This window comes from Gekko japonicus, unplaced genomic scaffold (assembly GCF_001447785.1).
Source record: "Gekko japonicus isolate JY-2015 unplaced genomic scaffold, Gekko_japonicus_V1.1 scaffold313, whole genome shotgun sequence".
In the NCBI taxonomy this organism is placed as follows: domain Eukaryota; kingdom Metazoa; phylum Chordata; class Lepidosauria; order Squamata; family Gekkonidae; genus Gekko; species Gekko japonicus.
This window is the reverse complement of record NW_015174283.1, coordinates 489629-501637: the sequence shown is the minus strand read 5'-3', so window position 1 is coordinate 501637 and position 12009 is coordinate 489629. Positions and strand designations below refer to the sequence as shown.

General features: G+C 49.5%; 1 protein-coding gene across 1 annotated transcript in view; it reads left to right on the top strand.

The window, feature by feature from the left end:
- The window catches only part of MAP3K11 (mitogen-activated protein kinase kinase kinase 11), a 47290-nt gene extending 38410 nt beyond the window's left edge, over positions 1 to 8880 (top strand). Inside the window, exons 7-10 of the mRNA XM_015423912.1 lie at positions 1521 to 1647; positions 2879 to 2967; positions 5064 to 5408; positions 7276 to 8880. Of these exons, the coding sequence (XP_015279398.1) occupies positions 1521 to 1647; positions 2879 to 2967; positions 5064 to 5408; positions 7276 to 7730 (1016 nt within the window). The 3' untranslated portion in view covers positions 7731 to 8880. The remainder of the gene's footprint in view (positions 1 to 1520; positions 1648 to 2878; positions 2968 to 5063; positions 5409 to 7275) is intronic.
- The last annotated feature ends 3129 nt before the right edge of the window (positions 8881 to 12009 follow it).

Genomic DNA, 12009 nt, shown 5'->3' with positions numbered 1-12009 from the left:
TATGGCCCCACTTCCTTTTCTCAAACAGTCTCTGACATAATAATTACCTGCTGTCAAGGAGACCTGTTTTGAAATGAGTACATGAATGAAGAAAGAAGTCTATCAGAATTTATAATGTTTCTGAGAGTGAACTCAGGAATGTGAGTGGGACACCAGCTGTAGGCTGAGCTGCTGTGATGTCAAGAAATGTTCACAAATATTCTAACATCTGAGGGGAAGGGGAAGAGGGTCAGCAATAGAATGTGGATCAACGGAGTAGCTTACCTCATACAGGGCCTGGAGTGGGACAGTCTGGGCACTTATTTCCAAGGTCTTCTTCCCTGGTCACTGAGGTGTAAGGCTGTGTCCATTTGAAAAACGTCAGCTGAAATGTTGCTATGCTGCAGAAATCTGATTCAGTGTTTCTAGTGTAGAAAAAGTGATTCCTGTGGAAATAGTAGGTTTTGAAATTTTCTGACTGTTGCTCATATGGATGTCATCACTGAGGAAAGTTGCAGCCTAGATGCATGGAAATTCAGTTTGCGTTTCCCTGAGCCTAGGATGCAGCTTTCCTCAATGATAACATCCTTATGAGCAACGGTTGCACTTCTCTGATTGGCCAAAAATAAGCCGAAGTCATGGGTGGATACCTAGAATGTCACATGTCTGTTTACCATAATGCCAAAGTCATGGGTGGATACCTATGATGTCACACGTCTGTTTACCATAATGCCCTGTCACCGTGACAGAATGACAGCTCTCTCCTGTCCAAATACTCCTTAGTGATGCCAGTGTTGTCGTCTTTGTTTATGTTCCTTTTTTTAAAACCACAAGCAACCTGATAGACTGCAGATTCTCACGAGTAGGTCACAATGGACTAAAATAACAGATCTTATTCTTCCCCATGATGGGAACACGCTCAGCCCCAGAAAGTTTCACTGAAGTCCGTGAGACTTGGAATTAGTTGCAGCTAAGCCTCAAAATAATATGTTTGCTTCCAAGGGAATTTGAAAAAAAAAAAATTCTTTCATTTTCCAAATGCAGCCACAGGGGCCGCTTTTTTTAAAAGGGGAGCCTGGTGCTGGGTGTGGGGGGAGGAGACTTCTCCCTCCCCTTGGGGTTTTTCCAGGTTATAAAAGCCACAACAGCTGCTGGGTATCCCTGCGGGAGAAAACAATAGAGGCACCCATACATTTTCCACAGCAGGGATAAAAATGACTTGAGGGTGGTGTCTTTTTTTCATGGCCTTGCCGCTTGCCTTTCCCCTGCAGTGTTCTTTTCCTTGCAAAAGTTGCTCCAGCAGCTTTACTTGGAAGACCCAAAAAAAATTCTTAAATTGAACTGCCTGGAGAAAAAAAAAAATGTCCTGTCTCTTTAACAGAGGCTCAAGGGGGTGCTGTTTACCAGGTGATGTTATTTACCTCCATGCCATGGAAAATTTTCAGCTGCCCATTTTCACGCGTTAAGCAATTGGAGCTTGAATTGATTTAGCTTAGTGTGTAGATATGTGATTTGATGCACTTAACTCTTTTTCCAAACAGTGGACCCAAGTGAGAATGATCAGAATTGGGGGCGCCAGTCTCCACGTCGAGGGGAAGAGGTCTGGAACAGCCGCACCAAGAGTCCCAATTCCCCAAAACCGTGGGAGAGCACTACACAGAATGGAAGGTAGGGGGCACCCTTTCCCTGTCCCCCCCCCCCTCCCCCGGCTGTCCTGCTTATTTTCAGTTACTGCCCTTTGTAGCAGAGGACCTTTACTGTGAGACGGTCTTCTGCCAAAATGGCAACCATGTGCCTGCCCCCACTTTTGAGAGCAGTTTGTATATTCGGGACAGCGGGGGGAGAGGCTGATAGCCATATTTTGACTTCCTGCTTTGTATTTTGACTTCACTTTGAATGGGAGCTGTGGCAGGGATTTTGTTCCATTTGGAGAGACAGGAGCGTGTGTCGTCCTTCTGCATCACCATCAGAACAGGGTACCTAGTCAGTGTAGACACTGGTGAGATGATGCTACCGGAGTGTTCCTTTGAGGATGTGCAGAGTGCATTTTCCCTCACGTCTGAGCCAGCATTAATCCCTTCCCCACCCATTTGATGTCTGATCTTCCAGGGCACAGCTTCCAGACTGTCTTGAAACCTAGCACCAACCCTCCCCACTTTGGAAGTTAAGTCAGAAAGAGAGGGGGTAGAGACCAAATTTCTGGCTCACATGTTTATCCTTGAGAGGCAGGAGGCTTGGGTGGTAGAACCCCCAGAAGGAAACCTAGAACAAGAACAGATGAAGCTGCCTTCTGCCGAGTGAGACGGTTGGCCAGGAATCCTGGAGGGTTTTTTGCTGTCTTCTGGGCATGGAGCAGGGGTCACTGGGTGTGTGTGTGTGTGGGGGGGGAGGTAGTTGTGAATTTCCTGCAGGGGTTGAACCTAGATGACCCTGGAGGTCCCTTCCAACTCTATGATTCTATGATTGGCTGAGCAAGGTCAACATTGTCTACTCTGACTATCAGCGGTTCGCCAGGGTCTCAGGCTGAGGTCTTCCACGTCACCTGTTATAGGATTCTTTTAACTCGAGATGCTGAGGATTGGACTCACACAGAGCAGTGGATCTTTCGCTTTCCACGTTCCCAGGTCATCGTTTCCAAAGGGGAACCCTGAATGGGTGAGGGAGCAGGTCAGGAGCATTTCTGGGTTCTCTGTTATGTCCACAATGGGGCTGCCCCAGGACTGGTCTCCAAACTTCTGATGAAGGTGAAGGGGGAAGGGAAAGGCATGCTGCGGCATTAATGCACATGGATAATCTATACGGACAGGCATTCTCTGCATCATCTGTGTGAGCGAGCGAGGGATGTGCAATGTCTTTGAATGCATTCTGAACCCTTTCCTGTCTGTCTGTCTGTCCCCAGGAGAAGAAACTTGGAAGAAACTACCTGGTACGTGGAGCCGGAAGCACCAAATCCTCCTACGCAGATCCAGACCCAGCTCAGTCAGAATGGTGAGTCCCTCCCCACTGTCCCTCCCTCTTTTCAACTGGTTTGCACTGCTGTTCCTCTGGGAGTGCTCGCTGAGTTGGATCTGCAGCCACCAAGCATGTACCCTGGACCTGGGCAGCAGCTAAGCAGGGGTGGCCCTTGTTAGTCCTTGGATGGGAGGCCCCCGAGGAAGGGTCTCTGCAGAGAGGCAGGCAATGGCAAACCACCTCTGAACCTCTCGTGCCTTGAAGAAACCCTATGAGGTTGCTATAAGTCTGCTGCAAGTTTGACGGCACCTTCCACCACCATAACCACCGAGTGTATCTGTGGGCCCTCGTGCGAAAGAGGTGAGCTCAAGAAAGGCCTAGGGGATTCTAGCTGTGCTCCAGAGCTGAAGCCGCGTTCTCCTTCCTGTCCGGTTTCCAGTTTCCGGCCACAATGCAGTTTGAAGCCTTTGAGTTATACTGAACCCTTTTTCCCCAGGGAAAAAATGGCCAAAGGGAGCTATTTCATGGTATTTTTATACAGCAATGCATGGTGCGGAGAAAGCAGACGGAGAAGACTTTTTCTCTCTCCTCCCCCACTCTCTTATTTTGATGCCACATGTTGCGACCAAAAAAAAAGGTGCAGAAGAGAGTTAGTGATGCTTTTCACAACTTGGGGGGAGCGTCAGCACCTGAGACTGATGCTAACTGGGGACCTCTGGTTCTCGTGCAGAAAAGACCTGGTTTAGTCCCCAGCATCTCCAGTTAAAAAGAGTCAGGACTAGAGCCACCAAAGTGTGCTCTGACTTGGAAAAGCTGATGCGGCAATACATTTCGTTGGTCTATAAACTGCCACTGTTTTATAATACTGACCTTCATGGACCAGTCGTATGGTCCAGTATCAGGAAGATTCGTGTATTCAACACATCAAATGGTTGTTAAGAAGAAGAAGAGATTGGATTTATATCCCACCCTTCACTCAGAGTCTCAGAGCGGCTTACAATCTCCTTCCCCTTCCCCTCCCCACAACAGACACCCTTTGAGGTAGGTGAGGCTGAGAGAGCTCTTTCGAGAACTGCTCTTGAGAGAACAACTCTGAAAGAACTTGTGACTGACCCCAAGGTCACACCAGCAGCTGCATATGGTGGAGTGGGGAATCAAACCTGGTTCTCCCAGATTAGAGTCCACCTTCCTATCCACTACACCACACTGGCTCTCAAAGACCTAGATGCAGTTGCTGAGTGAACCCTATTGGGTTCACTCACAGCTTCCATGAATTAACATTTGGACACAACGGAGGGGAAAGTTCTCCCATGCAAGCCTCTTTGAAATGAATGCTTTTCCTCCGAGGAGCCCAGAGCAATGCACACAGTCTCCCACATCCCCACTTTATCCTAACAACAACCCTGTGAAGTAGGTTAGGCGGAGGGACAGGCCCAAAGCTCTACCCAGCCAGTTTCAGGGCTGATCGAGGATTTGAACCTGGATCTCTCGGCTTCTACTCCAGCGCTCTCACCACATCAGTAGAAGTGCCTGCTGTGTCCTGTTCTGATAGTTGCAAAAAAAAAATCTGGGATTGCCATTGCAGGATGTTTTTATGCAGTTAGGAACTTAACCCAAGGCCCTCCCACCCCCCTTCCTTTGATGCCAAATGGACAGGGGTCATTTCGTAGAAAAAGAGCTAGGGGGACTCATTAGCATAACTCATTAGCATATGCCACACCCCCTGACATCACCGGAAGTGTGTCATAAGGCCACACACCCCTCCCCCAACGGTCCTGGCCCATGAGGGGCCCGGCGGTGGAGCTGCAAGGCCGGCAGGAGTGCAAGGAAGCCCCGCAAAGGCCCTCCCTGGCCCCAGGCAGGCAGGGGTGGAATCAGGGGGCGGGGCTTCGTCATGTGCCCCACCCCCCGTACCTCACCCGGGGGAACTGTGTTCCCCCGCGTTCCCCCCTGAAATGACCTCTGCAAATGGACATGCAGCACTTAGGGGTACTCAATCTGATCCTAGGAGTACAGCCTCCAGTTTACGGTTTGCATTTGATTCTAGGAATGCAGCTTCCAGGGTACGTTTTCCTAATTCTGTGTAATGGCTGATTTCCCCACCACCACCACCACCTTTCTTGTCCTTGTAGGCAACACCTCGGGCGATTCTGCTGAAGCGGAGGATCCAGCACCAGAACGGCCCAGCCCTTCCCGGCTCATCCAGAGGGCCCTGCTCCGGGGCACAGCCTTGCTTGCTTCCCTCGGCCTGGGCCGAGAGCTGCCATCTACCCCTCAGGAACTCCCGCCAACCCCCCCTCGAAGGGAATCCACCCCTGCCCTGCTGGTAGAGTTGTGTAAAGAGGACCCCCCCACCGATCTCCTCGTCGACCTGGCCTCGGTGGGCAACAGGAATGCTTTGCCGCCTCTTTGGGCCCAGATGTCACCCAAGATCCCAAGACTCGCGGAGGGTCGCAGCAACAGAACCCCAAAATGGGGTAGGTTATTGGTTGAGTACTTGGGACGGCACGGCAGTCGGGCAATGTTGATGCAAACGAGAAATACAACCGCAAACCTCCAGATATGGAATTGGAATCCAAAATGCTGAAGTTTCAAACTTTGCTCTTGACAGTCAGTGTCAAGATACATCCACATGCAGGTGTGATCCTACAACACCCACATGTGGATGGATCTGAGAGCCCCATTCTCCCTTTCTCCCACCTTTGCCACGTGCCCCATAGCTCCTAGACCAATATTGTGAATGGGAAGTGCATGGCACTCCTCCCTCCCCATCCAGACATCCCCCGGTGTAAGCTGCGAGTGCAGAAACTGGCTTGCACCTGTGAACTCCAAAGGGGAGAAGGACCATGAAGGGACCACAGGTACCGCTGGAAGCTATGTGCATGGCTTCTGACTCCATCTAGCAGGGCATACTTCATGTAATCTTCATGCATGTAACCCTGGTCAGTTTATGTGCAGCAATAGATATGCCTGGTCCCCTCTCTCTTGATCTTTAGGAGGAGCTGAAGACAGTTTTATTCAGGATGTCATTCCATTCGTTTCCCCCACCACCACCTGTTGGCAGTTTTTAATTGTGATTTTAATTCATGGCCTTTTGTGTGTTTTCTGCATTTTTGTCTTTTATGTTCTAAGCCGCCTTGAGTCCCGTAGGTAGAAAGGCAGCTACAAAATGGTTTAAATAAATGAGTAAATAATAAGCGCTGTTCATCTGTTTGGTGGACAAAAGCAGGGATCCAGAGGATGCATTTGGATCCCTCATGCCAAGTTCTCCCTGAACAGCTGAATGGTGCTGCTAGCAATGATTTGACAGGGAGAAGCAGGCCCTGTAGCAGATCACTGAACCTTGCATTGGATACGGGCCCTTAAAGCCAACAGGGTCTGTAAATGTTATTGGATGAAGAGTGTGTGTGGGTGTACACATAAACACACACACACTGATATAGGAAAATAGGCACACTTGTCAAATGATTGGTAGTGGAAAGTGCTGCCAAATCACACCTGACTTATGGTGACCCCTTAGGGTTTTCAAGGCAAGAGACGTTTTCAGCGGTGGCTTGCTATTGCCTGCCTCTGCGTCCCAGCCCTGGTATTCCTTGGAGGCCTCCCATTCAAATACTTCTTAGCTTCTGAGATTAGGCTAGCTTGGCTGTTTGTAGGTCAGATCGTCAAAAGATTACAGGATTTTAAATTATCAGCAGTGTTCCCTCTAAGCTGAGTTATTGTGAGCTAGCTCACAGTTTTTTAGCCTCCAGCTCACACATTTTTGTCTTAGCTCAGGAAGGATGGCTCCAGAGCAAACTAATTTATGCACTAGCCAAATTGCTCACTCACAGCTTTAATGTCAGTAGCTCACAAAGTAGAATTTTTTCTCACAAGACTCCACAGCTTAGAAGGAGCATTGATGATCAGACTTGTCAATTTTAATGTAAATTCGTTTGCATATGTTCAAAGCCTCAACATGGGTCCCCTTCCGAGTTGGTAGATGAAGCATGGGATAACTTTACAGTTTATAGAATAAAAACCACCCTTTGCCCCTACAAGGAGAAATCACTGTTTTCAGACTTTTCTTTTTAAACTTCCCGTTTCGGTTGAATGCCAGAAGCAACACAGCTTAAAAGGAACAGGCTGTGTTGTGCAATTCTTGTCTCCGCTGATAAAAACGGGCCCTTGTGGCTGGACCAGGTAAAGCCTTGGTTGATTGATCTTCCGGTTTCCAAGCTTGCCAGTTGGGTGTGGATTTTTACATGCCGATTTCAGTTAGCACAATATGCTCGGGAGGATTTCCCCACACACACTTGTTTTAACACATCTGCTGACGCTTGCTTCTCTCTCTGTTCCCTGCAGATGGAGCTCTCCCATCTCCCTCCTCTCCCCGCAGCCCGCGGTCACCTCGCCCTGCCTCTCACTCCAACCTGATCTCCCGGCCACGGCCTTCTCCCGTCCGCAGTCGCATCGACCCTTGGAGTTTTGTGTCTTCCGGACCCCGTGCGTCACCCGTTCAGTCCCCGCAACTAGGGATACGCCCATTCAAGCCACTGAATTCCGAAGGCACCAATCCGTTTGTGGTGCGCGACCCCGATCCGTTTGCCTGTGGGGACTTCTCAGCCCCAAGGGAGCCTTCCGCGCCTGTGCCCCCTGACCCCTTTGCTGTTGCGTCCAGTTTGCCTGCTCCAGGGCAGCGTAGCCCCAGTCTGTTGCCAGGCTGGACCGCCAGCCCCCAGCCACCCAAAGAAGAACTCCCAGCCCCGCCCTGGTGGTCAGCAGCTGCAACGCCTCAAGGAAGAGCAGCCCAAAAATGATCGGGAGCAAAAGAGGGAAGTCCCGCCTTCCAGACACACCTTTTGTTCAGGAAGTTGGTGCCTTCGATAGAACCTCATGCTCAGCTGTGATTGGACACGAGGCTGCAAATCCAAGACCAGAGTATGGACTGCTTCTGTAGGGAGAACGTGAATATTCCTAAATTGTAAGGGGGACAGAGGAACCTTCTGGAGAGGGCTTCCTCCTCCACTCCTCTCCCCCCACCTTGTCGTTCACTGAGTTCCTGCAACCAATTCTTTCAAGGATGTGAAGCCACTTACCGCGGACACAAGGGCCCTATACAACAGAGGGCTGAGGAAGTGGGGAGGGTGTGTGTTTGTGCATGTGTGCCTACTGAGAGCAGTGGGAGGGGGAAGGCAGTATGACGGGAGAACCATTTTTTTCATGCTCTGCATAATGAACACTAACCAGTCATATCTGTGAGAGGAGGAACTCTCCCCCCTTTACCCACCTCTGCACATGCCAACTGTGGATCTTGCCAGGGCGCTCTCTCCTCCCTTGGGCCAGTAGATCAGCCAGACTTGCTGACTGGCAGCTATCTTTCTTCCTCATCATTTCTCCATTCACCGGCTGGCCCCATGACTGTGCCCGCTGGAGGTGGGGCGTGCGTATGGATGTGTCAAGTGTGTGTGTGAGACACCCCCTCCAAATCTCCTTTACAACATTCCTCCCCCTCCCCAGCAGTAGTGCAAACTCTGCTGCAGGAACCGAGTGCCAAGGCAACCTTTGCAATACTTTGTGCGCAAGAGTGAGCACATAGTGCACATGCCCAGATTTGCCAGCATGGGAGGAGGCCAGTTGGAAATGGGAGGGGCTGCTTGTGGTTAGGGCATTGTCCACCTGTTCAGTGAGGAGTGTGTGTGTGTGTGTGTGTGTGTGTGTGCGGGGCACACGTGCCAAACCTGTCACGATCAGGATTCCGCAGCAAGTGGTGCTCTTGCAGTTGGCAATCATTAGCACTTGGAATGTGCAATTCTACTGTGTTCCCCCCCTCCCCTTTTTAATTTGTGCCTGTGCCAGGCTCCCTCGTGCCTTTCCCACTCCGATTGCATGAGGGAGCCACCTGTGTCAAGCCCAGCCCAGCTTGGAAAGGGCCAAGCCTGTGAAACGAGACCAAATAAACCTCCAGTTGCTGCCTCCGGTCTCCGTTCTTTCCTCTTGTCTAAAGGAGGACTTGAAACCTTCCTCGTTGCAGGCAGGGCTGATCTGGGAATTCTGGAACATCCCCTTTCGGCAGCTGGGCCTTGGAGTTAGAGACTGCAGGAGTTCAAAACAGCAGCTTTGGCGCATTCCATGCTGAGGAGGGTCCGTGGCAGAGCGCCTCCTTTGCATGCAGCAAGTCCCAGGTTCGGCTTCTGCAGTTAAAAGGATCAGGTGGGAGGTGACGTGGACAACTTTGATCTTGATTAGGGGAGGGGCTGTGGCTCGGTGGCAGAGCATCTGCTTGGCATGCAGAAGGTCCCAGGTTCAATCCCCAGGTAAAAGACCTGGCAGCAGGTGATATGAAAGTCCTTTGCCTGAGACCCGGTAGAGCCGTTGCCAGTCTGAGTAGACTGTACTTACTTTGATGGACCAAGAACCTGATTCAGTATAAGGCAGTTTCATGTCTTCATGTGAGAACCTGGAGAGCAGCTGCCACTTAGAGCAGACAACGATCTGATTCCGGTTAAAGCAGCTTCTCGTGTGTTCGTTGGCGATAATGCAAGGCTTGCAATAAGGATGCAGGGCACACGCCCACGGGAGATCGCACGACACTGCTTTTCCCCAGGATGGATAACCCTGAAATGGGAGTCCGTTCTGATACAAAGCAGAGACTCCCCAGGGTGTTTCGGGCACTCCCTTATTATAGACCCTCTTGGCTCTCCAGCAAGTCACTGAATCTCTCTTGGAGCTTTTGCAACTCCCCACCACATTGAGCAAAAATGCTCTTGGCTAGGAAAATAAACACCCTGGAGAGCTGCCATGGCCTTCCCTGGCCAGATCGCTCTGCTACAGTTAGATGGGAGGGGAAATAGCTCCGTGGGAGTCTTCCTGCTTTGTATGTTAAAGGGCTGCAGTTCAGTCCTCGGCATCTCCTGTTCGTAGGAATCAAGGCTGGGGAAATATCTTGGGGAGGGGTGGCCGAACTGGAGAGGCTACACCAAAGATAGCACAGGGGTCTAGTACGTGGCTTTGCAGAGAGCCAGTTTGGTGTAGTGGTTAAGAGCGAGACTCTAATCTGGGAGAACCGGGTTCGATTCCCCACTCCTCCACATGCAGCTGCTGGTGTGACCTTGTGTCAGTCATAAGTTCTTTCAGTATACAAAAGAATTACTGCAACAGTGCAAAGATGAAAACCTCATAGATCTTGTACATAATATATAGTCACTTCATGGTGTTTATTATTTTCACAGAAGGATGTCAACCGTCAGTCATTGAAGAAGGACGAACTTCCCCAGAGCTAATCGTTCGTTTCGAACTCTCTTTATCAAACAACGGTCTCCTATTAAAGATAAACAACGCTCAATGCTAGGGGAACCATCCAGCCACAACATCATGTTAATAAACAATGTTTAACGATATGTAAAAAGGAATACATACAGTATTTCGATAGGAGACTGTTGTTTGATAAAGAGAGTTCATCTTTGCACTGTTGCAGTAATTCTTTTGTATACTAATATTGTCATACTGCTGCCCCTTGTTTTTTGCTGTTATAAGTTCTTTCAGAGCTGTTCTCTCAAGGGCAGTTCTCCAAGAGCTCTCTCAGCCCCACCTACTTCACAGGGTGTCTTTTGTGGGAAGGGGAAGGAAAAGGGATTGTAAGCTGCTCTGAGACTCCTTCGGGTAATGAATGGTGGGGTATAAATCCAGTTCTCTCTGTGAGCAGTAGCTTGCATGACAATGTATTTTACTATGCACACAGGGTAGAACACACAGCAGTCTTGTCAAAAAGAATCCTTTGTCTTAGAACTTCCTCTGGAATTATTTGTCTTGGGGCAGGGGGCAAAAGGAGCCACTGACTATGGCCAGAGTGGCTGGATCTTCCTAGCTGGCACCTTGGAGTGTATGGACAAATCCAAAGATGAAATTAGTATAGGGATTCTTCGTCTCCCTTCCCCAGCAACCATCATGGTTGCCATATGTTGCTCATAGCCAAGCCTGAAAACTTTCTGCTTATTTTAGCTGGGAGCAAACCAGCAGGTGAAAACAGTGGTGCCGTTCCCAAGACTCAGTCCCCATCTGTCCCTGTTTGCTTTCATTGCTGCAGTTTGCCAGCTCGCTCTTGAAAGCTGGTTGGGTTGGTTTTGCAATGGAATATCCTCTGTTGGCATCTGCATCACCTGCAGGAAAAACAGCACTGGGGCAGAATGGAAAACTCACTGAGAATGTCGATTCCACAGAGCAGTGATGAAAAGAAACAAATTCCTTGTGATGATTCAGGGGCGATACCAAAAAGTGAGAGCAGTGTGCAGTGTTCTCTCTAAGCTGAAGAACAAATTTAGAGTCCAGTGCACTGTTCCCTCTAAGCTGAGTTAGTGTGAGCTAGCTCACAGTTTTTTAGCCTCTGGCTCACACATTTTTGCCTTCGCTCAGGAAGGATGGCTCCAGAACAAACTAATTTATGCAGTAGCCAAATCGCTCGCTCACAACTTTAATGCCAGGAGCTCACAAAGTAGAATTTTTGCTCACAAGACTCCACAGCTTAGAGGGAACATTGGTCCAGTGGCACCTTTAAGACCAACAAAGGTTTATTCAAGGCCTGCGCTTTCGTGTGCATGCACATTTTTTCAAAAAAGTGTGCAGGCACACGGAAGCTCATACCTTTGTTGCACTCTAAATTTGTTCTACTGCTTCAGACCAACATGGCTGACCAACAGGATGTACCCTCTAAGATGAGTTAGTGTGAGCTAGCTCACAGATTTTTAGCCTCCAGCTCACACATTTTTGTCTTGGCTCAGGAAGGACGGCTCCAGAGCAAACTAATTTATGCAGCAGCCAAATTGCTCGCTCACAACTTTAATGCCAGTAGCACACAACGTAGAATTTTTGCTCACAAGACTCCACAGCTTGGAGCACTGGCAGTGTGATATTTGTGATTAGTAGAAGAAATTCAGGGGCTGTGATCCAAGGTAGCCACAACGCCTTCCGTTTCCTTTTTTTTGGGGTGTGTGTGTTTCAGCATCCAGATTTATCCAGCCTTGTGGGAACTCGGAACCTCGACTTTTTGACAGTTTCACTGACCCTAATCTGAGGGTAATGAATGTGTGTGCAGCATTTCAC